This window comes from Aspergillus viridinutans, assembly GCF_018404265.1.
Source record: "Aspergillus viridinutans IFM 47045 DNA, scaffold_5, whole genome shotgun sequence".
Classification (NCBI taxonomy): Eukaryota; Fungi; Ascomycota; class Eurotiomycetes; order Eurotiales; family Aspergillaceae; genus Aspergillus; species Aspergillus viridinutans.
This window is the reverse complement of record NW_025091221.1, coordinates 2,242,448-2,267,993: the sequence shown is the minus strand read 5'-3', so window position 1 is coordinate 2,267,993 and position 25,546 is coordinate 2,242,448. Positions and strand designations below refer to the sequence as shown.

Here is a 25,546-nt window from a genome sequence, read left to right as displayed (position 1 = left end):
TATGTCACTTACCAGGGTGACAATACCTTACCGCTAGACTTTCTTCAGACTAGTTGGGGTATGCGCAGCATCACATGACCTGCAGCTGCTGCACATCGCCAACTTTCTATTTGTGTCTTTGGCGTCAAGGATAACTGAAGGAATACCCTAGTTGGATCAAATGCTGCAGAGCTCTGTCATAACAGTGACTAGCTTTGCGGACCTTTAAAGCCTCAGTCAAAGCTCACCAACCTCTAGATGCTCCTTGACTGCACCTCTTCTGCGATTGGCCATTTCTCCATACTCTGTGCCGAAGAGAAAAAAGTGTTCCGGTGCTGGTTGTTACACTAGCGTCCATTGGGCTGATCTTCTAACTCCACCGAACCTTTTTGTTGCTTTTGGACTTCTAAGGTCCTCCTCTTAGGCTTGTTCTGGACCACCTTCTGTGATTGCGCCCGTCCAGTTACAGCAATACTTCCTCTTCCTTCATATCTATCGCCTATCATGGCTGACGACGAACGCCGTGCCAAACGCTCTCGCTTCGATCAGACGGAGCCTGAGCCGCGACGAGGTTCACGATTTGACCGTCGCTCTCGGTCTCCTTCTTCGCGACAGCCAGAATCCACTCGCACTCGCAGTCCTCTCAGTCGTGAACCGTACAGCCCTGGCGCCGATGATTCGAGGAAATCAGGCTCTGTAGATCCTGCAGCAGCAGCAGGTATGACCAGCAAGCATGCTTCGATTCGGCTCACTCTTTTACCGCATAAGCTGACAAGTCGGGGAAATCTGAACAGCTGCCGCAGCAGCCAAGATCAACGCCCAGTTGCAAGCCAAGAAAGGGATCCAGCACGTCGATGTCCCTCCCATACGTTCGGTGAGAAACCGAGATGGTCCTGTGCTCATGATGCAACTGTTGCTTACTTGGTTCCTTGTATGCTTTCTAGACCGCCAGTCCCGCACCGAACGCCGCTTCGCCCTCCGCCGCGGACTCGAAGAAGTTGAATCCTGAAATCTACGTTGCTGACGGCGATTACATCAAAGATATTGAAATCAATGACCTGCGCAACCGCTACACATTGACCAAGGGTTCCACCCAAAAGATGGTAATTATTCCTGTTTGCGTCTGCTGATATTCCAGGCACTGTTGTGCAAGCCAGCTACCGCTGCAGCCAAGCATCTTGCTTTCCCTTTCATTGCTGTTCATTTTTTTCGTGGCCGTGGCTGAAGCTTACCCAAATCAAACCATCCATAGCATCTCACTTACCCTCATTTTCATCTGCTGACCTCCGCTGCGTGACATTTAGATTAAAGACCAAACTGGCGCCGGTACGCCTTCATTCCATATTTATATTATTATGAAACTTTTGATCAAGAAGGAAGCTCATCAAGTCTTATTATCAAGATGTCACTACCCGAGGAAGCTATTACCCCGACAAGAGCATGGCCACCGCCGCGGTATGTGGTTTATCCTTCCTTCATAACACCACACCACCCCCAAAAGCTTGTACTATTGCTAATGAGATTTGTGTAGAACCCGCCGCTGTACCTCCACGTAACGAGCACGACCAAAGAAGGCCTCGAAAAGGCCGTGGCCTTGATCGACGAACTGATGCAGAAGGAGCTACCGAATCTCGTTGACGAGCGACGATTCCGTCGGCGTGAGCCGGATCCAGTTGAGCGTGATGAATACGGCCGTGTATGGACTCAATTCAATTGTTCACTTCTGAGAAGGCGCTAATTGCGTGCAGCGTAAATGGCCCGAGGAACGGATTCCGGTTGATCTGGAACCGATCCCTGGATTCAATCTCCGAGCCCAAGTTGTTGGACAAGGAGGTGCATATGTGAAGCACATTCAACAGAAGACTCGTTGCAAGGTGCAGATCAAGGGTCGTGGCTCCGGTTTCTTGGAACCAAGCACCGGCAGGGAAAGTGATGAGCCCATGTTTTTGCACGTAGCGTAAGTACAATTTCATGTCTCCGTTCTGATTGGACTCGATTGACTGACGGAATGAAGTGGCCCTGATCCAAACGATGTCCAGGCTGCTAAGGAACTCTGTGAGGATCTTCTAGCCAATGTCAGGGAACAATATCAGCGTTTCAAGGAAAATCCGCCTCAGCACAGCTATGGCGGATATGGTCAACGCGGCGGTGATCGTTACTATGGAAGCGGTTACGGCGGTGGTTACTCTAGCCAACATAACCAGCAACACTCCAACTCGCCCTCTGCCACGGCTAGTCCTGCACAGGCTGCATCAGGAACCTCGGGTGCCGCTGGTGCCGGAAGCCCGGCTGACTATAGCGCACAGTATGCGCAATATTACGGATCTGACCCCTATGCGGCCTACGGTGGCTACCAGAACTATGTAGCATACTACCAGTACTACCAACAGGCGGCTCAACAACAGCAGCAACAGCAGTCTTCCCAGTCCCAGAGTCCTGCCCCTCCACCACCACCTAGTGAGGCCCCGCCCCCGCCACCTCCTGGCGCTGGCTCTCCCCCTCCGCCGCCTCCTGGCGGTGGCAGCTACAGTGCTGTAAGCATCAGCTGAGCTCAATGAAGGAGATCTCGTACTCACATTGTCAATTAGGTTCCACCACCTCCCGGTCTCTAGAAATGTTATGCCATGGTTTCCAAGGACATCCACATGACATAACGGAACAGCGACAGTCGAGTCGAACGCTCGCAAGGAAAGACTCTTTATTCTATGGGTCGAACTGTTGTCGAAGAATAATTTTCAAAATTCCCATCTCGTTTCTTACAATAATGTCTTTTGGCAGTCAATTAATTGAGTGTGGTTGGCCTTCGGCACTTGTAGATTATCACTGGGATTTTGTCAATCTATGCTCAATCACAGACCTCGGTTTGAGATCTGCAACATACTGATTAGTTGATAGCAAACTTTAGACTGGTATTTAATAAAGAAAGCAAAAGACCTGCCAAAGAATACCTTTACCCATACCGTCCTCACATAGCCATACAGTCTGTTCTTGAGCAGATCCAAGTCATGTTCAGGTCCTTGCATGAGGCACTCTAGTGGAGACCACGATACATTCCTTGGATAATCTGAACAAGACTGCGGTCCATGAACGCTGAAGGGTCGCTCGGAGGCGGCATGCTCGCTTTTTGTTTTCTCAGCTCGATCGTTCCGTATTTGCAGAAGTCACAGGCAAAGTCACAAGGCGATGCGGTCGTGCCCTCAGGCTTGATGTTGCGGCCTGCGACTTGGGAGCCCATCATCTCGAGCTCCTGGTCCCCGAAGAAGTCCTTGATGAGCTCATGCCTGCATTGGGTCACTGTTTCGCAGTATCGGATAACCTGTCTGAAGCTCTGCAGCCGGGCACTGTGGCTCTGCAAGCTATGGAAGGCTTTGGTACATGAGTCCGGGTTTTCATTGCTGTTGTCGCCTCTAATACCAGCTCGAATCTTGGCGTTCTGGACGTCCTTGTACAGACGGTCGAGGACCCGGTCTCGTTCTTGGGTGTTGTAGTAGATGAGAGAGGCGGCAGCGCGGCCATCTCGGCCTGCACGGCCAGATTCCTGAACGAGACCCTCGAAGCTGCGAGGCGGAGTCCAGTGGACCACAAAACGAACGTGGGGGTTGTCAATGCCCATACCGAACGCGTTAGTCGCAACGATGATATAGAATGAAGGATGGGGGCCGTCCCCTGCAGCCAAAGGCCTTGACGCCGTCCATTCAGTCTGCACGCGATTCCTGTCTTCAGAGGAAAGGCCGGCGTGATAAGCTAGTGCACGAATGCTTCCATCGGACACTTTCGTGAGAGCGGTGGCCAGCTGTTCAGCAATTACGCGGTAAGGCACATAGACAATTCCAAAAATTGGGGGATGTACGGCGTCCTTAGCATCTAGCCTAGCTTCTCGTCGCGTTCGGATGGATTTCAACCACGAATGGAGGTCGTTCAGCTGAAAATTCTCGATCTCAAGCGGGTCTTCTGCAAAATCTTCGAGATATCTGATCTCATAGTGGATGTTCGGCCGAGCAGAGGGAGTGTTGAATAACTTAAGCCGAGCAGGCTCTAATCCAAGGATGTTTATGATATCTGCGCGCACACGTGGTGTTGCTGTGGCCGTGAAAGCACTTATTGGGACCGGCGGCTCGTTCAGGTGACGCCTGAACCAAGAAAGTTGTTTGTACGCCGGACGGAAGTCGTGGCCCCATTCGCTAATACAATGTGCTTCATCAATCGCTATGCGGATCAACTCTCCCTGTGAATGCATAGTCTGAAGAGTCCGCCTGAACGCCATTGTCTGGCATAATTCTGGCGTCACATAAAGGAGACGTATTCTCGGGTGCCCGGAAAGAAGATCGTCTATAATCACCCGTCTCTCAGCTAAAGGAGTAGTCGAGTTGATGGTGGATACTGCTACTCCCAGAGCCTGAAGTGCATTCACCTGATCCGTCTATTGGAGGGCACACCTTAATGGACTGCACAAGTTGATAAAGACGGGAATGGCTGATGAAAACTACTCACCATCAAAGCGAGAAGGGGACACACCACAATTGTCACTGTCAACGAAAAGAATAAGCAATCAAAGGAAATGCCTCATTGAAATGCCAATTTCGGAAGCTGGTGGAGGGTGGACCAACCGCCATGACTGAGGACAGCAGGCAGCTGGAAGCACAAGCTCTTTCCAAAGGATGTCGACGCCTGCAAAAAAACGTCATGCCCCTCGACTGCAGCTGTTATGACTTCACGTTGAAGAGGACTGGTATCAAGGCGTGGCATGTCAGTGTTATCTCGAGTCCTATTCGGCAGTAGCATTCCAGTAACTTACCGAAATGATTGCTTACGGAAGACACGGTGCAAATAGAAATCCAAGTCTACTTTACGGCGCTGCAATCCGCCGTTAAGCATCTCTGCATCGTTGAGACCAATAGTGAGTTCAGAGTGGACAGTGATGAGAACAATTGTTCGGCCAAGTTATCTCGATCCACGCGTCGACGCGAAGAAGCCAGAAAGAAGGGACACGCGGTATCACGTGATATTTTTATAGCTTCGCAGCCTTCGCATGGTTTGATACTCGTCATGAGACAGCAGGAGCCGAGATCCCAGTGCTAGTCCGTTGACCTCCTACATGTATCCAAATCGACGTGCACATAATTGTTTGTCTATATGTCACAGTCGACTTTACTCTAAGGGTATTATATACAGATAGATAATATACAAGTTCAAAGAACTGCTGCCACCAGCCAGCCAACAGCCATCAGCGCCCAGTAAGGTCTTTAATATACTTATTCAGCTCCTCCTTGACGGCGAGGACATCCAGCGCCTTTCGCTTTTGAGGCCGCCAGATGCGCTCCAGTGACAGCCAGACGTCCATCACCTCTTCAGGCCCACAGCAGGTGCCAAATGCCCGAATGATCAGGAGAATCATTCGACGGCCCAGGAATACCCCGTTCTCGATCCGGCGCCCAAGTTCATGCTCCATAGGGTCGGAGTCACTCGGCGCGCTTTCTGTTGGTGCGAGAAAGAGGTCGTCGACATCGAGATCGATGCCATCGTCGAGCTCTACAATCTGTTCACCCTCGTTTATTTTGTCTTCTTTTTCGTCCATGCGATGGCTGTTATCTTGGACGTCCTTCTCTTGTGGGGTATCCTTGATCTCACTGGTGCTAGGAACATCGTTTCCGTCCGCCCGTTCACTGACGTTCGAAGCAGCCTTGATCTCGCCAGTGCTTGATGGTAGTGGAGTGTACAGACCAACCGTGGGTCGAGAAGAATCCGCCAATGTTGTCAGTACAGTCGCGGAGTCAGCCTTCAATGGGTTCTCCCAAGTAAGGGCAGGTCGATGAATGGAGAAGTCGCCATTCAATCTTGTCCTTGACTCGTAAAGGGCACGAACATATGATCGCCAAGCGAACCGTAACTTATCCGCGGTCCAACCCTTCTTCTTTCGGCCATGGCGAGCAAAGCCTTCGAAAAGTAACAGATATATCATACCGCGAGGTGGAATTGCGAACGTCTTCTCCATATCTTCTACAATCTTCGAGAAAGCCTGCAGGTTACCCGAGTGGATTGCATGGTAAGAGAGAAAGATGTGGAATGTTCGCGTGTCCGGGCTCATCGGGATGGACTCTTGTAGGGCACGATGGTGTGCTGGCAAAGTGTGTTTAATCCGAGCTGCTATCTCAAAAGCACGATTGAGTTCCTTGGCTGCTTTCCGGTACAACACCAACTCCGAAGCAAGCGCCGGTTGGTGAGTCGGCACCCCCTTGTAATCAGTATCTCCAGCCGGTCGTGCAGCCGCCTGCGCCTGCATCATCCGTTGGTACAGCGATTCCGCGATCCGGATCTTACCAGCCCTGATGAACGATGTCATTAGACAATTGAGGACCGCCGTATCCACGATTTCCCCTCCTGCTAGAAACTCATCGAATGCCCGATGAATACCGTTGACGTCGCGCAGCATTCCATAATAGTAGATCTTCGAGACCTTGCCGGCACGTCGGAACTCAATGCCGCGCTTTGACATTTCTTGAAGCAACCTGTCTGCCACTGTGAACTGACTCGCTTTGATGGCGATATCAAACAGAATAGTGAAAACCACCGGGTCGGACTCGATTCCCGCCAAGTGTTCCATCTGCTGCCAGATGCCGATGGATCGCACGAGATCTTGCTTCTTCACATGGCCCATCGCCCTTCCTGCCAGGTGAATAGCGGATGTCCATAAAGCCGGTGACAATGGAAGTTTAGCAGCAATCATATCTTCCACTATAGCTAGATAGCGGCGTGCGTCAGCCCAACGACGATTGGGAGGCTGGGACATTCGACGCAAAAGAAGACCGCGGGTGCGCTTCGAAAGGTGCGCCACACCGGGCGACGGAAGGTCTCTGTAGAGACGGAAGATATACTGATTTGTTTTTTTAGGATCCTCGACCGCTTCAAGGAATCTCTCAACGGCCTGAAATTCAATGGCATCTCTGTTGGTGTCTTTTCCGACTTTGAGCGGTGGTGATGGAGTCTTTGAACAGTCCGCATCTGGCTCGGGCGCTTTCTTTCGGCTTAATAAACATTCCAACTTTTTAGGATGCGCCCCCCAGCTCGAGGCGTTTGATTGCTTTCCAGAGAGTGGCTCTATAAGATGAATAGGGCTTTCCAGTGCATCAAACTGATCTCTCGTTTGGTTGGAAACGGATACGTCCGAATCGCTAGGATGGGGCTCTTCCGAAGGACCATTATCATCGAGGAATGACTTTCTCTTCGAGCGAAGTAATGCTGACTGGCTATTATGACCTTGATTTCGACGTGCTTCGAGGTCTTCAGCCCGTTGATTCAAGCCTGCCACATTCTTCTGAGTCCCATAGCTTTCCCCCTGGTCATCATCCTTAACCTTCTGCACGACACCCGAGTTGAATGTTCGTTGCGTCCGCAGTCTGTCAAAGCCAAAACACTCTACCGGCGAGTGCGAGGGAGCCGGGCGCTTCCCAGACGTGAGCCGCCTGATGGTTGTCAGGCTCTTTCCTTCCATACGAGCCATATTATGGGTTGGAGTCTTGACAGCCATTGTAGAAAGCCCTCTGTTGCGAGGAGAGTGATCGCGACAGAAACTCGCCATGACCAAGGAGCTGACGAAAATGTCGGCTATAGATGCAACGGATGGACGAATACGGCGATATCCGAGCCTTTTGATAGAGGCATTGTAGCTGGATGAGGGCGTATCTGAGACGTGCATCGAGCGGGAATTGCGGGAAAAGCAAGTATCCGGCGCCTGCAAAGGACGGATTCCCGCGTCGGGTGAGCTCTGGGACCTATTGAGATGAGGCATGAGACGGCAGACATGGTGGCATCGGATCAGCCATGCATGTCCCGAGGAATTCTCGAGCAGGTTGAACAGGGCAGAGCAGCTTGCTCTTCAAGCAAGAGAGAGTGATGAGATAGAGAGGTTGAAGGGAGAACAGCGAGATATACGGGAGAGCAATGAGTTCGATGAGGCGCGGGCTAGTCAGACAAATGCAACTAGTCTCCTGCTGGTAATTAAGCGGTGATATTGAAGCTCTCCCGGCGAGCGAATAATTTATTATGCCCTTCTGCGTCGATTGTCTCGAGAACTTCCATTTCTCAACTTTCTCTGCGCTTGGGCGGAGCCCGTCGGTCGGTCCAATCGGAGCCGCGCATTACTCTCTCCGCTCAGGAATCCCTCTTTTTTACACCCGCACTCGATAACTCCAGAGCACAAGAACCTGACCTGGAACGACCGAATTGCACGTCGCGTTGCGGAAAACAGGGAGAAAAAAAGAGGCCTCGAGTCTAGAGGTATCCCTCCAACACTGGACAGAAGTCGTCAAGAAACCTCGAAGTACACATTCGAAAGGGCCTACCGAGGCCGTCTCTTCCAGCCACTATGGGCAAATACAATTTCACAGCACTTCGGGTTCGCCAAACAGCATTGCAACAGCATGCGGCTGGCAAGATTCGCGCTCCCCCGAAGTGGCTTGATGTAGTGGCCGATATTCCACCTGCTCAGGTCCTTGTGCGAAACCAACCACCTCAGCATCAGCTCGTCCGACAGCGCGTGAAGACGCTTCCCGGTGCCTCGAAGCCGCAGGTCGTCTTCGAGGTCCAAGAGAAACGAATCAAGCCGAAGAAGGCAAGTCGTATGTTCTTGCCGACAGAAATCAAATACGAGGAAGATCAGCTGCGACAGCAATTCTTCCGTGATCACCCTTGGGAACTTGCTCGACCCCGTGTCCTCGTCGAAAGCACCGGCAAGGATTCCGAACATTATGACTGGAGCCGGCTCCAGCAGCCAGGGAAAAGATTGGATGGTGAAAGGTATGTGCCGTGCAACGCAATTGCTTGAGATGCATGCCCCCCAATGGTCAGTCAAGCACGGATGCTGACCACTTTTCTTCCATTTCAACAGTGTCGTCCAACGCCAGCTTTGGCTTTTAAACAATGTCCCCGATATGACAAAGAGCACTGCTTATGATATTGCCCGTCGTGAATTCTACCGACTACGGCTACAAGAAGATATAGAACGGCGAGTCGCTGCAGAGGAGGCGGAAGCAACGGGAGCAACCTTCGGGCCTTCTCTCCTGGAAGTTGGCATGGAACAGGAGAACCAAGAGTACGAGCGTTGGAAGGCATGGGCAAAGACCGAAGCGCAATTGCTGGACCAGAGAACGGCAGCATTTACCGGTGCCCCGGAGATTGCCGCCGCCGATGATGCTGTGGAAGAGCTGGAAGAAAAGGCGCCAGTGCCGGTATAATACATTATCCCAAGGAGAGTTTATCAGAAGCCTCATACTGCTCACAACTGAACTGGGGAATTGTTGCCTAAACACATCATGTATATTACTAGAATTTGGTCCATTTCTTTGCGCTTCCGTTTCGACCTCTATCTTTTACGTCCTCCTTACCACGCACTGTATGTATTTTCACACATCAGCATTACGTTATCTCAGGCACAATGATCCTGTTTTTCTACATAATGTTATATATGTTTTTCCTTTAAATGGCAGCGCAGCATTTAGGTGAAATACCTAAGTTAGGTAAGGTAGTGACGGCAAGGCTGTTCAGCCAATCATACAGCGCGACTTATCGCGCCATAGAATCTCCCCGTCTTTCAGTTATCGCTTGGTTCAACTCTGGCTGTTCCCACCACCATCACGGCACAAAGGTTGTCGATGTTACCTATCCTTGATTACTCTTAAGCTTGTCGCCTTCTCCTTCTGATAGCTGGTCCTATGTCCAGGGTTAATTAACCTGGCTTGTGGTGGCGTCTCCTGCAGGCAGTTGCGCCTCCTACTCCGCGTTTCACCTTTCTGTTCTCGGTTGGCATGATATGGTCACAACGCTGTTTCTCAACCTGAAACCCTCACCTGTGAGCCACTTCAGAGAGTCCCGATTGTACTTGTCAAACTGTCGGCCCTATCTAACAGAAATAACAGATTCTCGGCTTTTCTGTGCTACCTAGCTTCCTCGTGTACGAATACTCGTCGATTCGAAATCAGACGGGACTATCGGGCTTCGTCTCACGCCGAGGCTGATTTTCGCGACTAAACCTGCTGCAACACGACCGCAATTATTGTCTACAATCTCCTTCTTGTTTCGAAGAAACTTCTTTGACCATGCTGGGTTTCTGCCCGCATCCAAAACTTCGGCTACCCCAGACCATTTGATTCATGGTTGCAAGCAATTGATCCCGAGTTGACGTAACAGACGACATCTAAGAGTCGAGTATATAATCTCTTTTTCTCTACTCAGTCAGTCATTCGAGATGCTATCGACAATGGTTCGGTCCGAAGATCCGATTAGGATGCCTCACTCATATCGTGGTGATGTCGACGAAGATGACGGAAACCGAAGGACTCCGGAGCAAAATATTCCCTCATCATCGTCCTCTTCGAACAACGATGAAGCGACAAAAAGCGATGACGAACTATCTCATTTCCACGAGAATCAGGGTGAAAATGGCAGCAATAACAACAAGCATTCAACAGCACCGCGGTTTCTCACTCAAGAGGAAACCGTCGAGCTAGCTCGCCGTGCAGTTGAGAATGGAATACTGGAGACAAAACGMTCATTAGCAGGGAGTGAGGCTGTTAGTGATGTGGTCAAGCCCAAATTGACCATTGATTTGGGCCACTCCAACATCGTTCGCATTCCCGAGGCCGTTGTGGATGCGATCAAAGACGAAGTCGAAAGGTATGTGCGGCTATGCATAAAAGGCTCTCACTTCGGAAGGCTACCTGGAAACCATGATCGATACCACATTTTCAGAAACTGATGTCTCTCAGGTTGTCTTTGTCGAATAATCATCTCTTCCACATTCCTTATCGTTTCGCCGAGTGCTCTCACCTCCGTTATCTCAACATCAGAGCGAACAATTTTCGGGAATTTCCCCGGGGAGTACGTGTCATCAGAGAATCTGTTCTATAAACTACCCAAGTTCTAACTGATATCTTAGGTGTACAAACTGCCGCTCCTCGAGATATTAGATCTCAGTCGCAACAAAATCAGCCACATTCCTGAAGAGATAAAGAGACTGTCTTCGCTTCGCGTACTTTCGATCATGCAGAATCGACTAGATGATCTGCCAATTGGAATCTCGGAGATGAACAAACTCCAGATCTTGAAGGTTGCGGGCAACCCACTACGGTATCCCTTACGACGAGTTCTCGAGACCTCGGAGACCGAAATCGCCCCGTCCGCCATGACAGACAATGAGAAGGAAGTCGCCGTTACCGCAGAACTGAAAAGATTCCTCAAAACTAGACAGGCTAACGAGCAAGACCGAGGAAGCGAGTCAAGGTACAGCGGATTCTCACAATACTTGTGGCGACTTTAGCTGACAGTTTTTAAGCGAGGGTGTTCTCGGTACTCCAAAGCCCGTCAGACGCAAGCTTAGCAGCCGGTTCCCTGTAATCCCTAGCACAGGTGAAGGCTCCGATCCCAAGTCACCGTCCTTTGCGAGGCCGCCACCGATTCCGCTCAAATCCCATTACCGTATAGCCTCTGGACAAGGCCCGATCTTTCATAGTGGTATCCTTCAACGACCCGGCCCAAGCCCGTACCATGGAGTGAACGAACGCAACCGAAGCAACAGCGAAGGCATCATCCAAGCATCGTTCGCCGCACGCAACAAGCGGATGGGGGTCATCACGCGAAAGAACACTGACTTGGGAACCCTTGATGAAACACGACCTTATCGAAACAGCCACTTGCGTGGACTCAGTCATGGCTCCATTCTCAGGCTACGACCAGTGGGCAACGCAGGCGGCAGCAATTCCTCTAGTCCAAGCAGCCCGCGGGAGCGCAGGCGCTTGAAAGACGGGTTTGTGAATCGAATGTCGAGTTTGCCAGAACACAAGGGCGAGAGGGAAGCCCGAGACCCGGTAATTGAGAGTGCCAAAGGCATTCTATTTGCTCTTTTTCAAGTTCAGTCTCACGTATCAGCCGTGATAAATGTCATAAAACGTGATGACTCCCGACGGAATAGTTTGGAGATCGTCTTCTACAATGCTTCCACACACGTTGATCGACTCAATGAAGCCCTCGAGCTCGCGGAGAATTCTCGACAGGACGATCACGATATGCTAAATCTGACGAACGAAGCCGTCAAGCGAGAATGTGAGACGTGTATTGTGGCTTATAGCCACGTGGGCACGCAGCTGCGGAATAGTCTTGAAAGGATTGTGGCCAATGGCGATTCGCGCTACGTTCGTTCGCTCATGCTCATGATCCACGGGAGCATCATTGAGCTTCGCAACGCCTGCGTGAGTTTGGGGGTTCCGCTGCAATCTGAAAAGCGGCTTTCGGCAGGAAAGCCGTCAGTGACCGCAATCACTAAAGAACCTGCCCCATCGGATCGATTCTGTGGGTTGACCGTGACTCCGACACGCGGTGATCGGTCCATGTCAGTGCGCCGCTACAGGAGCGATACCACGATACAACACCCTCGAATTACCACTAATGGGCCCTTACCCGCAGCGGCGAACTATCAGTCGGCGGTCAGCTCCCCAGGGTTTGCATCAACACCGTATAGCTTGGGAGCGCGGAGCCGGTCAAGCAGCAGGTCCAACCTCATTAACTCATCCGTGCCTTCATCACTTGCGACACCCCGCTCAGGGGAAACCTTTCCCCCGATACCGACCTCAGTAGTACCCCGAATTAACCCACTGACTGGCTTGGACGAGATTGAGGAGGAGCGCATTTTTGAGAAGATATTTCACCAATTATCTGCTGCATACACTGCTGCCCTCCAGGCGCTGCCTCTGGCGCGCCGCCAGCTCGTGCGATGTCTCGAATTAGCGGAGCAAAGTCGAGAATCTGAAGGGCTTCAAATGCTCTGGAACAACCTCATTCGCCGTTGCCGTGTCTGCCTTGAAGTGTCTGAGGCGCTCGGGCTGCGTCTTTCTAACATGAAGGTAAAAGAGCCGGGCGGGGGGATGCGCAACCAGCGCGAGTTCTGGCAATTGTGCAAAGCATTCATGCAGTCATTCGTGGATCTTGTGACTGATATGAAAGAGGTCAGAAGCATGCACTTGTTGCCTTCTGACATCATCGTTGTCCTCCGTCCAGTTCAAAGGGCCAGCAGGGAAGCTAGTCGGCTGATCGAAGCTTCTCCCTGGTCGTACCTCACCGACATGACCCCTGCTAACGGACCTGGAAACATATACGGACCGCCGCTGCAATCGCAGCATACGCAGCATACGCAACATCAAACACCCGGGTCCGGTTCCAACGTGTTACACGTCAACTCAAACCTCTCCCCGCAATCCGTTCACCTTCCCGCTACCCCCTTGAGCGCTGCTCTTGGTCCTGCCGCGCAGGCAACCGTGCCATCAACCCCTGCTAGCGCGTATAGTGACAAATTTTTCGAGGGCGACGTATTTCAGCGGGCGGACTCACTCCTCTCAATGCCCAACCAAGCACCTTTCTTCAGTCGGCGTTGAGATGATACAGCTGGCTCTTCTAGCTGGGAGGTGATTTTCCTGTTAATCCGGGAAGATGCGTCGCCGTACCACTTTGGACATGCTGGTCCACTTAGACAAACGTGCTGCCATGCAAAATCCTGCTTCGGCACTTATTATGCCCGCTTACGCCAATGACATTTCTCACTTGTACACCTGCATAGTTTTAAGATCTTGATCTTGAATGTCTCGTCCTCTGAATTTTTTTTCTACTTGTTCTTGCATTCTTGTTCGTCCCGTTCTTTCCGCCAAAAAAAAGCCAGAAGAAATGGGAATCAAAAGGAAATGGATTGCGTTAGAGGTGAAAGGAACTTGGAGTTATGATTTAGCGTTTGATATGTATTTTTACAAAATCTTTGCATAGCGTGTCTGCGTGGTTTCATGAATGGATGATGGGAAGGAATTGCGAATAGATGTACCGCCTCAATTGTCATTACAGATAGTGGATCACATGACGACCTCTTTGTTACCTAAAAAAGGAGCCCTTTGTATTTTCTGATTGTAGATGGACAGGTTATGAGGATCGACTTGGCGTGGATGTGCCACCTCAAGTCAAGCACTCACATCCGCAACGACAACATCCCGCACATAGGCGAACATCTCCTGTGGCTTCTTCATGAACACGCTGTGCCCGGCGCCTCGGAAGAGATGGTAGGTGACTCCGCGTTCCGAGGCCCAAACGCCCGCGGGGACACAAGGCTGCCCTGCTTCTGACCGAGCAGTCGAATCGTGGCTGACATCGACATCACAAGCGTCAGAACCAAGCAAGGCAGGCGCCGCGTCATCTGCATAGAAGATTCGACTGGGTTTCCGCGAGAAACCCTGCGCGCCGCGCCAGGTCATGTTCTGGAGGACCAATTCTGTGCCGAGGTGGTTGAGAAGCAGGTCATTCTCGCCGGAGTAGACGTGGACAGAGACATTGTGCTCGGTCACGAGGGAGGGGAGGATGATGTACGCCGGGGGCGTGGGCGGAACGGCTAGCAGCAGGGTGTCGAGGATGGTGCTGTTGCAAGGTGCGAACGCCAGACCGGCTGGTGCTGGGGGAAGATTCAGAGCGGCTTGGACGTCGACACGGCTGAAATACGAGGCCATCAGACCGAGCGGGTCTATCGTGGTACAGTCGTTGGTGATATCGTAGACGTCGAAGCAGCGCTTCCCTGTGCCGGCGGCGGAGACGGCGTCTAGGTAGTTCATGGCGGTGGAGAAGGTCGCACAGGAGCCGTAACAGGTTGAGTTGAGGATGGACGAGCTGACCTGCTCTGGGGTGGTGGGGTGGTTGTTGCACGTTTCATTCATTACGTTTCGCAGGTTGCGGCGCTGGTACTGCTGAAACTGGTGTCGGCGACGCCGATGTCTGTAGTTGAGGTTTTCTGGATCCCCTACGATCTCGAACTTGCCCTTCGGGGGAAACTGATCGGCCTGTTGTAGGACGGTTGTGAAACCACAGGTCTGGTCGGCTTGCGTGAAGGCGGACAAGATCTCGTCTGGTATCTGCAGCAAGCTCTTTTTGGATTCAAGAAACGTGCTGACTGTGACGGCTGTCATGGCAGCAGGATTGCCCAAGGTGCCATCCCCTAGAGATATGGAACGGAGGTCGATTGGGTAATCGTCCTGATTCTCCGCGATGGCATAAGCAAAGTACGGGATGTAGATTCCTGCGTACGATTCCCCAATCATGTGGACGCGCTTGGAACGAAGATGAGGAAAGTGAGAAAAGAAGGACTGCAGCCATTTGTAGAAATCCGAGGTTACTTGGTCATTGTCCCGGACAGGATATGGATTGCTTGCCGTTGAGAACCCCGTTCCTGCGGGCTGGTCGACATAGAGGACATGACCAAGCTTCGTCCACGATTGCGGGTTCCCAATGAGGTGATTGGTATTGCCATCGAACAAGACGGGTCCGTTGCCTGTCATCAACCCTATCAGCGACGAACAACCCGGTCCACCATTGAACCATACTGTTTGGAACGGGTCAGCGTTTGCTGTGTCCAATAAAGAAAAGCAGGATGAGGAGACACACTGAGCAGGTTCTCATCATATGCAGGATCCTGGGCTTCAAAGAGCCAAAAGAAGATCGAGTTGCCTTTCTCTGTATCGGGAATAGATAGCCGGCCAGCCCAGCTGCGCGGCAAAGTAGGACTATCGGGCAACGACGGGACTTCAAACTGTGAGACGTCCAAGGATGTTCGAGGCGCCGTCGACAGTAACAGCATAGGCACTGCCCATATTGAGTGAAAAAGAGAAAGTATAGCAGCGACGTTCATGACGCTATCCGATGTCGACGATATAGCGCATCAATCTGATATCAACACGAACTGAAGCAGAGAGAAAGCCCGATACATTTCTTTGCCAGAAATATTCTATGTACAGTAAGTCATAAAAGGAGCTCTGTGGCAAAAGATTCTGAATAAACGCCATGCTGGCGAGCCATTGGTGTTCTGGAGCTGGATGATTTGATTGAGACTATCCCGAAGTTGACCTGAATAGCGGAATGCTTATTGAGCTAGAATCGACACAAAGTTGCCCACACAAAGAGGTGGACAATAAAGAAAGACGCGGCTTCATGTTAGCTCCTTCTTCATCATCTCATGTAAGCAATGGACTACAGTATGATCCGTATGGATAGTTTGGAATGTGCTGTAAGGTAGTCACTGTGGTCGTCTCTCTTCAGTGGTTGATGAGATAGGAATAGGTAGCTTGTCGACTGCCTCAGGCTGCCAGGCAGCTAAGATAGGGCACGGAGTTAGGGCCTTGGACCAGGTTAGGATGGCTTGCCTAGTTAAGGAATACCAAGTTACAGTAGCTCATCCTTTTCTGACCACGTCTGGTTCGACTTTTGTCACCGTAGCGGAATCCTTCCGTCGTTCGACCATAGCTGACCGAATCCTCGTTTGACAGTCAATATTGAAGTGTTCACGACCTGACTTTCCCCAATTGACTCTCCTCCGCTGAGCTCCGAAATGAGGCGACCACGCGGGAAGTGACCAGTGCGCTCGCACTGCATTGCAAAAGTGAGGCGTCAAGCGCGTGTGCTGGAGATGTCTATTGCGGTCAGTATTCACCTTTCGCACGGTGTCTGTTTATGAAGTACGGAGTACTTCGAAGGATACAAACCACCTCCCAGATGATTTACTAGCGGCTACGTATCTAGGTATATTCCGCCGATCACCAGCCTCATTCCTGTTCAAAGGATCACCAAAATATTCCCAGGCGCACTCGCAGGACTTCCTACTGAGATGTTCCTGAAAACTTGATTCACTCGAAGGAGGTCTATTTGGTGGCACAATTGATCAATCCCGACCATTCAAGGTTTACCAATCTGCTGCAGCTCGTCCACTTCTCCTTTGTTGCTGTATTGAAGGCGGGCAAGAAAGTAGATAGCTTACGCAAAGGACGCCATACTCCGTAATAATCCAACTCTATTCCGGTCGGATTGATACTACCTATCTATCTGTTGTTGGAAACAGCAATGGGCCATCATCTCCTGAAATTAGCAATTGCTTGATGGGTGAAGTGTGGACCATTGAACATCAAGTCGAAGAGACCTCCTCACACTCTCAATCTGGGGATCAACATTCGTTTCCCGTCTGACTGCTCAGTAGAAGCTAAACCTCACCCGTCACGAGGATAATCTGAAACCTTCACGACGACGAAAGTTGCCACTGCAAGGCGCTGTTGTAATGATGGAATCGCTACAGAAACAGATCGACAGATGCTTCGTCTTGAGATGCTTGCAAAGCTCAGTCGGTCGCGATCATGTCATCCTATACATCTATCTACGCAGTGGCAGGCTCGGTGGGTTGAAGCCGTGAACGGAGTGCCAGGAGTCCAGGACTCAGGAGAGACCCATTTGACTGAAACATCAGCAAGATCATGGACTCAGACATTTTGCTCGTGGGCTATTAATACTTAAGTAACATTGGGTGGAGTTACTTGAGGATAAGCAGATAGAGATGAGAGTTGACTATTCTACAAGATAAACCTGGATCCGGCGATGAAAACCATCACCTTCAACGAGATGATGCATTGGGCGATGTGGAATGTTTGCGATCGTGCTCCTTTAGGAGGTCAATCGCCAAGGCTCCCTCATCGATTATCTAGTCTACCCCCTACCTTGGATCTCCTTGCCTCCTATTGCCTACCCAAACGGGAAAAGCAAAAGCATCATCCCATCCCATCATCCAGCTGGTCAGCGGGGGTGAGAGTATTGTACTCCGACTGTACTCCGTAATGGGACCTATCTCGACTATGCCACTGGGTGAATCACACTCTAGTTGTGAGCAGACGGCAAGCCGCATCGGTCTGCGCATCTCTGCAGTAGGGTTTTTTGATTGTAGCTATCCATCATCCGTCCATCCATCCATCCATCTGCTAAGGTATCTATTGTTTCCTTGCCATTGCACTTGCAATTGCGCTTGCCCGTGGTTTGTCGCTTTGCGACCACAATTGGTCGTCAGTGGTTTTTGACCGAAGATCAGTGGCAAGTGGCAGAGAAGTACTCGCTGTCAAGTACGGAGGTACTCTATAGGTACCTTCTTCCTATCAATATTTTCTTTGCTTTTCCTCTTTTCTAAAAGTAATGCTTTCCATCTCCGTGGCTTTTTTCTTGACCTGTCACTTTCGCTTCGCTGTGCATGTCCACCATTTATCGGGTAACAGCATTCGTCTCTGGCTGAACTTTTGTGCTTACTGTGGTCTTGCAGAGGTTTGGTCTGGGATCATCCCTCTCGGTACCTAGAGTCTGACTAGGTACAAGAAAGAAACAATGGTACTTCGCCATCATCTGGAATGCTGGAGGTCGCCAAAAATGAATGCGGGATATCATGCACCACGGTCATTCCTCAAGAAATCTTGAAGAAGATACAGATGGATACGGAGCAAGTAAATTCAATAATAATAGTAGTCTACCTCTTTTCTCCTGACCCACAAGGGCCACAGCACTGTCACCGAATCTGGCGCCGTTCAAGGAAGGGGACTAAGGAACTAGTGGATAATCCCTCCATAATCAATCCCCTGTACTCTGTATCTACTGTAGATAGTCATCCACTCTATATGTAGCGACAGCTATTGTCCTCATAACGCCCATCTGGGCTTTGTTCAGGGGTTCGTTCAATCAGTCACTTTGATACCAGCTTCACTTCATCATGGCCGTTCTTCTCTCCAGTCTGAACTAACCTAATCATGAATTCTAACCCTTTTTCCCTCTTCTATCCACTGTTGGCTTTTCCGTCCCAGTCCATGCAGTAGCTGAATGCGTCTTAACTGTCGAGTCTCGAGCAGCCTCACTTTCCAGCCTTACCCTTTGCGTTTACAGGCGACTGCTGCTACTGTTCCCGATTCGATCTTGTAGCTCTCTATTCCTTCTGCCCCAGATTCCATGATTAACGTTTCCTTTCTGCTCTCTGGCTCCGCTGTGGTGCTGTGATCGTGCGCTCGGAGAGTTCTCCATCCCCAGTCTCCAAGTGCATGCGTGACCATTTTCAGCATACGTGAATGCCTGCACTGTCTTGCTGAAAGCATCTGCTTCTCTTGCCATTGGCTATATCAAGATACTTCCTCCTGGTGGCTTTGCCAGATTTGATCTTTACCTCTACTTTTTGTTCCCTTTGGAGTTTTGGACCACTGCGCTGCGCTGCAGTAGATCGCTTGCTTCCACTTTGTTTGCTCTTATCTCAGGTCCTTTTAACTTTTCAACTGTCGTTGCTTATTCTCTACGTATCCCTCCTCAGTATTTTTATACCTATACTCTTCCCTGTCTGTTCGGTCATTACCCTAAACCTCTCACTCGTGCTTGGCTATACAGCAGAGCTGTTCGGAGTCGACCTTACCTAGCAACGCTCCGGGGAGAAGATTACTTGCGCAAGATCTAATCTAGGAAAATATACGATCAAAACATCAAACCAGGGATCTAATCTGAAACCTGGTGCCCCCATTTTTGCGATCACCGCCTGCGATCTACATCCGTTGACAAGCACCAGGCAAGTATGTTTATCCCCCTCACCCCTTCCTCCGCCTTGACCCCAACTGCCCCAGGCAAGGACCGACCAAAGGGCTGATGGAAGGGATAGCAGATCGACCTAGCAACGTGTCCAGGGCTATGGTGTCTTGCTTACATCAGAGGGATTGGACTGCTCAGTGGCCGTGAATCATACAATTAAATCCGAGACGCCCAGACAGATCTATACCGCTCTCCGGAGGATTGTTCACTATCTACACCCAACGTCTCGGGACTGCTGATCGGATGGAGATGGATCTTCAGAAAACAAAGGAGGCGAGGCGCAATGCGCCGGGGAAGGAGGAAGAAGGAACGGGGTGTCCACTAGAAGCATACAACGGAAGCGGTCATTCAATCGACTCCCTCGAGAACGATTCTCTAGATCATCGCGACGGAACCAAACGCAAAAACAGCGGCAAAGATAGCGCGAGTACAGAGCAAGCATGCTCGGTGAGTGGATCTCCCCATCTTTATAGTTCTCGCCAAACTAATTCAGATGCGACGAGACAGGCGACGCCGCCGACCCCTCCGCCTCCTTCGTCTGAAGCGATGGAGATCCCGAAAGCATTCGAATTGAGCGCGAAACAGCACAAACTACTCCAGGAAGCCAAACGATATCCTCCAGTCACTAAGAGAACGCTGAGCGAGCTCGACTTGCCCTGCATCATGAGCAATATCAACCTTCGAATGGACGCCAATTTCGATCGCGACCTACATTTCAAGCCGGATTTAGACGGGGAGAAGGGGAGAAGGAAAAGGAAAGAAGCGGGGGATTACTGGGAGGCGATGGCTGCCGAAATCGCAATCTATGCTTTTTGCGCAAACCAGACTGAGAACGCAACAGACGACGACCAGCAGGATGACCTGCCGCAGACGTTCGAGCCCCGGTTGCCCGCCATGTTCGAAACCCTACAAGACGTCCTCAAAACCCTGGTTCCGGAGCGCGATCACCCGGCCGTCACGCAAAACCTAGAGGTGGCTCTGCTGATGCAGCAGGTCCGGAAGGGAGTTCTCGACATGGTTGGGATCGCCAACTGGCTGGCCAGGCTCCTCAAAACACATTGCGCTCCGATGCGAGACGAATGGGCGGACCGCATGGTTGAGCAGATCAGTTCTGGCTCGGAATCACAGGACTCCATGGAGATTGTTCGCGGGTTGCAGACCCTCTTCGCCATTTTGGAGGCTATGAAATTGGTAGGCTTGAGCTCTACCTCAGGAAGGTCTACGTGCTGACTTTCTTCCGTCTTTAGGATGTGGCAAATCATCAGATCCGCGCCTTTCGGGTTCTCCTAATCGAAGACACTGTCCCCTTCCTCCAAGAGTACTTCCGGAGTAAGATAGCCAGAGACAATTTTCGCGTAGAGGCTTCGCGGCTATGGTATCTGGACGTACGGGAGCAGGAGCTACGCAACCTGGGCAAAAGTGCACAAAATGACAGCTTCCTGCCGGTCTCGTTATTATTCCACGGATTAACCGATATCCTACTACAATTCCACGACCCCAAAGGTTTCCCGGAAACCTTCGTCTTCGACTCGGACCGCTTATGGCAGCTCCGGTCTGGTCTGCAGAGTCTCATCACTCTGGATATCTGCTGGTTCATCTTTGAATCATACGTCCATACGCAGAAACGGTACTTGTCCGCGCCGGCTCAAACATATGCCAGCTTTCGCTCGCGAATCGGGTCATTGATGGAAGAGAATGATGACTGCCGCCGGGGGTCGCCACGATGGTTGAAGAATGTGCGCGGGATCGCCTTGGAGATTGCACGGTTTGCGTGCGCAGCATGCTCTGGTGATTCCATGGTCTCGGATGCTGTTATCGCACCAATCGAAGCGACGTTGGAGTGGCATCTGTCCAACGAGTCCTCGGAGCTGTTCCAGTACTTTCAGAACGCGCTGCGACAGAAACTGCTGGTCTCCACATTTGCCTTTGCCAAAAAGTACCTCAACATGTCGCCTCTAGCCATCTGCGAGTCCCAACGAAGCTACGCGCATTCGCCAGTCCCGCAGCACTACGACATTGAGCGGATATCGATGCGACTAGCACACATTGGCGTCCTGCACTGGAGGGTCTGGGCACCCATCCTCTACGTGCGCGAGAGCCTGTCACCGACTGACGTGGCGAGCAGTCTGCCAGCCGCTGAGTCATAACGGCAGTACTGCGCGGGAATTTGGGGACCTAGTTGAAAATCAGATTTCCGTCACACGATCATTACTGCATACGGTCATACCTTGTCTTTTTTAAATTCGGTCGTTCACCTGGGAGTTTCACTGTGATCTTGCTGGCTTCATAGCTTCGGGTGGCACAGAGCGGAGTTCCGGGTCTTGTTTCATCATTCGTTTCTTGTCTTTCTTGTGGCTTGCAATTCAGCGTCTTGCATCGGTACATTGTCGGGTCATGGCGTCCACATGGGAAGGGCATTCGATCAAAAAAGCCTTGCCTTCTTCTGGGCTGGGTGTTGTCGCATACTTTGATAGAGGTAGTACCAACCTGGTATATGCCATTAGTTCGATTAGAATGAGTCTTATCTTATAATATTAATATCGATTCATTAGACAGAGGTTACATATATCATAGTGTAGCATATATAAAATGCATAAATTACGTAAGCAAGTATCCAACTTGTGCTGCATAAACAATCTTACTACCTTTCCCAGCAACTCACTCAGGCAATGCAATAAACATGCTACACCAAGACGGGATTAAAGAAGAAAAATGCGCATATCATTACCCCTCCTCAGCTCATACAGCTGGCTCAACAGCCTCAAGGCATCCCAACTGCAGCGCATCGCCCAAGCAACGGGGATCCAGTCCTCAGGGACAAAGGCATGTCTCATCGCCCGGTTGAAGGAGGAACTGCCGCAGCGAGAACCCGAGAACCGAATGAGGGCATGCACAAGCACAAGCACAAGCACAAGCACTATGAGTATCCTGAGCATCGACATGGGGATTCAGAACCTCGCATACGCGCATCTCCTTGTCCCGCGCGACAGCAGTAGCCATAGCGGCACTGCTACCGCTCCGGCAGTTGTGAAGCTGAACGCATGGCGCCGGCTGGCTGTTTCCGACATATTACTTGAGCCAGACCCTGACGCTCGTTCTTCCCCTCCAGGGAAGACCAAAGAGGGACGTACGGCGAAGCACCAAGGGAAAGTGAAAGAGAAAGAGAAAGAGAAACACACGTTTTCTCCGGCCGAGTATGCGCGCACGGCGTACGCGCTCGTCACGGGCTTGCTGCACGCGTACCGGCCCAGCCATGTGCTTATTGAGCGGCAGCGGTTTCGCTCGGGCGGGGCCAGCGCGGTGCAGGAGTGGACGCTGCGGGTGGGTGTGTTTGAGGGGATGTTGTATGCGGTTTTGCATGCGCTGGGGTGTGAGCGGCGGCGGGCAGGAGGTGGAGGAGCGGGGATGCGGCCGGTGGTGCTGGGTGTTGAGCCTAGGCGGGTGGGGGCGTATTGGGAGGGTCGGTTGGGGGTGGGCGCGGACGGACCGAAGAAGACGAAGAAGGCTTCGGCTAGGGAAGGGAAGAAGGTCAAGATTAATCTGGCGGGGGAGTGGCTGCGTGCTGGGATGGTAGGCGTGGAGGCGGGCTCGGGCTCGGGCTTGCCGTTTGGTTTGTCTGTCGCGGATGACCCTGAGCTTCGGGCCCTGGTCGATGCGTATCTGCGGCGGTGGGCGGGCAAATCGAATCCTGGGACGTCGGTGTCGAGGCCTAAGGCCGAAGGGCAAGTTGCAGCAGAGGATGACGGAACTGTGGTTGAACCCCCGGACGTACGCAAGATGGATGACCTGGCGGATTGTCTGGTTCAGGGTGTGACTTGGTTGGAATGGCAGGCTATGAAGCAGCGGGTTGCGACAGAGGGGCTGGATGCCGTCTTGCAGCTGGAGAGCGGGAAGCTTTGATATATGTGATACCCTGTATAATAGATTGTGTTGTTTATGAACCTGATAGTCTACTCCAAATCATAAAGTATCCGTGCATGCTATACAACTAAACATAGAGTCCGCGGTGGTTCAAGTGCAAGGGTCCAACAAGCAATCAACATAAAACTGAATACAGTGCTACATCCGACAACAAGCTACTGTCCCTGCTACAAGCAGGCAAACGCAATAGGAACCATAGAAATGGAATGGATTCGCTCGCTACATAGTCTATCGAGATCATCACTCCGCCGAAATGCAGTAGATCGTGGATCTCTACGTTATTCCGGCAGATCAGAAGTAGTTCATACAATTTGCATAAAAGCACTGTCGCTAAACAATGTCGAGTATCCGAGTCTCACCAGATGTGTGACCAATGACCGTTGGTAATACGGAAATTCAGCTGGAAGCGTCTCCGGAAAAACTGCAAAAGAAGCAACTTTGTTGGTAAAATCAGCGAGATCTGGCCTGATTCGCTTCGTGGGAGAAAGTAAAAGAAGCACCAGAAGGGTATAGAAAGATTCCTGCCCCTCCTGATAAGAGAAGAACGTAAGAAGAGTAAAAGACGTCTAAATGAAGTTTGTGCCCGAACTAAGTTTGTACCAGAAGAAGAAAAAAGGAGGAGGACCCTTCGCTCAAGAGGTACAACGCCAGCGTGCGCATTTCGCCTCGGAATCGACGATCTCCCGGTTACAGAACGGCCATTGTCACAGATTCGGATACCCGGCGACTCGCATCAGGCTGGCTAACTTAGTGGCGGCGGTAGCCGGTGGGGTAGGGCAGCTTGCTGGTCTTGAAACCAGTGGGCTTCGCAGCGCCGCTGGGTGAAGGAATGGTGCCGTTGCCGTAGCCGTAGGGTGGGCGAGCAGTGGGAGAGGGCACACTGGTGGACTCGTCGTCGTCCTCATCATCGCAGCTGTCATCCTCATCGTTGTCAGAGTAGTGCTCGTTGGCGCCGCTGTGAACGGCGGTAGGAGAAGCAGTCTACAATTGCGTTGCGTTAGCACCCAAGAGACCCCGAGACATGAACGGAATCAATACATACCTTAGTGACGGTAGTAGTGACGGTGACAGTCGCCGGGTTGCAGCTGTTTCCGTTTTTAGAGCTGCCATAACCAGGAGTCGAAACAGCGAACACAATAACGGTGGAGGTAGATGTAGAATGGAGTGTGGTAACAACATCAGAGGAAGACTATGATGCAGAAAGTCAGTCAATCGGTTGCAATACGACTAGAGTAGTGGAATGATCAATGCGACATACAGCGTAGACAGCGTGGACATTAGTCGAGGTCTTGTGGATAGTAGTGGCGACGACTGACTTGGTGCTGCCAGTACCCAGAGTGTAGGTGAGAAAGAGGTCGTGGCCACCATTGTTGCCGTAGGAGCCACCAGATCCAGGAGTACCAGTGCTGAGAGGGACCGGGGTCGGGGTGATTGCAGAGATCGAGCCACCAGCAGCGGACGAAGATTTCACCGGAGTCGGGTAGACGACGACAGTCGAGGTGGAAGCACGAGTGGTCTCGTTCAAGCCGCTGGGGTGGAAGAACTTGCGAGCATGGAGAGCCTGGTGGTTGGCCTCACCACCAGCAGCCAGGATGGCCAGAAGAGCGACGGAAAGCTTGCTTGTGAACTGCATTTTCAATAATGTATCGCACAATGACAATCAATGCCTCTGCTGATCTGTTCTTTCTGGTGATAAGACTGTGCTTGAAAACGAGTGTGGGGGAAGCGAAATCTATTCGCAACTGATAGAAAGAGTGGCTGTGCGTAGAGAAAGGAATGATCTCGGGCACGAAGCAGAAGTGAAGGCAGCAGACAGTCTGGGATGAAAAGGAAAACCCAGAAGAGAAGAGGGAGACCTGATGCTGATGTAGGGGAATTTAAAAGGAGGGAGGGGCCATCAGGGCATATTGGTACATCGCAGACTACCTAGTCTTGGTTGTACCTTTGACTTGGGATTCAAATTAAACTAATTAAATTTTAATTACTATTATTATTATGATTATTTGTCTCTTCGACGAGCGGGATATCCCGTATCTGATACACGGTACATGCAGTACCTTACCTACAAAACACTGCTTCAGGCAGGTACCTGGTACCTGAGTCGCAGGCTGCAACCAGCACTTAGACTAAACTAGATAATCCTCATACCTAGTAGTTAAAAAGACTCTGAAGTGGGTGGCGCTCAAGTGGAGAAGCTAAAAGGACCAAATCG

At 51.2% G+C, this 25,546-nt stretch overlaps 8 protein-coding genes across 8 annotated transcripts; 5 read left to right on the top strand and 3 right to left on the bottom strand.

Moving 5' to 3' along the window:
* Positions 1-483: 483 nt before the first annotated feature.
* On the top strand, positions 484-2,591 carry Aspvir_007724 (KH domain-containing protein; the record flags this gene model as incomplete). The annotated part of the gene is made up of 9 exons (XM_043270902.1): positions 484-697; positions 774-853; positions 924-1,082; positions 1,284-1,305; positions 1,382-1,434; positions 1,511-1,675; positions 1,728-1,936; positions 1,994-2,513; positions 2,568-2,591. The coding sequence occupies 9 exons, from the start codon at positions 484-486 to the stop codon at positions 2,589-2,591; spliced, it is 1,446 nt and encodes a 481-aa protein (XP_043126837.1).
* Positions 2,592-5,203: 2,612 nt separating this feature from the next.
* Positions 5,204-7,765, bottom strand: Aspvir_007723 (pentatricopeptide repeat protein; the record flags this gene model as incomplete). Its single annotated transcript, XM_043270901.1, has 1 exon — positions 5,204-7,765. One exon carries the CDS (start codon positions 7,763-7,765, stop codon positions 5,204-5,206), a length of 2,562 nt encoding a protein of 853 aa, XP_043126836.1.
* Positions 7,766-8,341: 576 nt separating this feature from the next.
* On the top strand, positions 8,342-9,209 carry rsm25 (mitochondrial 37S ribosomal protein mS23; the record flags this gene model as incomplete). Its single annotated transcript, XM_043270900.1, has 2 exons — positions 8,342-8,772; positions 8,864-9,209. The coding sequence occupies 2 exons, from the start codon at positions 8,342-8,344 to the stop codon at positions 9,207-9,209; spliced, it is 777 nt and encodes a 258-aa protein (XP_043126835.1).
* Positions 9,210-10,219: 1,010 nt separating this feature from the next.
* Positions 10,220-13,397, top strand: Aspvir_007721 (putative cell morphogenesis protein Sog2; the record flags this gene model as incomplete). Its single annotated transcript, XM_043270899.1, has 4 exons — positions 10,220-10,647; positions 10,740-10,851; positions 10,910-11,253; positions 11,306-13,397. 4 exons carry the CDS (start codon positions 10,220-10,222, stop codon positions 13,395-13,397), a joined length of 2,976 nt encoding a protein of 991 aa, XP_043126834.1.
* Positions 13,398-13,967: 570 nt separating this feature from the next.
* Positions 13,968-15,679, bottom strand: cp9 (putative serine carboxypeptidase; the record flags this gene model as incomplete). The annotated part of the gene is made up of 2 exons (XM_043270898.1): positions 13,968-15,373; positions 15,436-15,679. The coding sequence occupies 2 exons, from the start codon at positions 15,677-15,679 to the stop codon at positions 13,968-13,970; spliced, it is 1,650 nt and encodes a 549-aa protein (XP_043126833.1).
* A 3,983-nt stretch (positions 15,680-19,662) lies between these two features.
* On the top strand, positions 19,663-21,560 carry Aspvir_007719 (TCP11 family protein; the record flags this gene model as incomplete). The annotated part of the gene is made up of 3 exons (XM_043270897.1): positions 19,663-19,860; positions 19,921-20,604; positions 20,661-21,560. 3 exons carry the CDS (start codon positions 19,663-19,665, stop codon positions 21,558-21,560), a joined length of 1,782 nt encoding a protein of 593 aa, XP_043126832.1.
* Positions 21,561-22,125: 565 nt separating this feature from the next.
* Aspvir_007718 (uncharacterized protein) lies at positions 22,126-23,313 on the top strand (the record flags this gene model as incomplete). The annotated part of the gene is made up of 1 exon (XM_043270896.1): positions 22,126-23,313. One exon carries the CDS (start codon positions 22,126-22,128, stop codon positions 23,311-23,313), a length of 1,188 nt encoding a protein of 395 aa, XP_043126831.1.
* Positions 23,314-24,081: 768 nt separating this feature from the next.
* Positions 24,082-24,967, bottom strand: Aspvir_007717 (uncharacterized protein; the record flags this gene model as incomplete). Its single annotated transcript, XM_043270895.1, has 3 exons — positions 24,082-24,315; positions 24,377-24,523; positions 24,593-24,967. 3 exons carry the CDS (start codon positions 24,965-24,967, stop codon positions 24,082-24,084), a joined length of 756 nt encoding a protein of 251 aa, XP_043126830.1.
* Between the last annotated feature and the right edge of the window lie 579 nt (positions 24,968-25,546).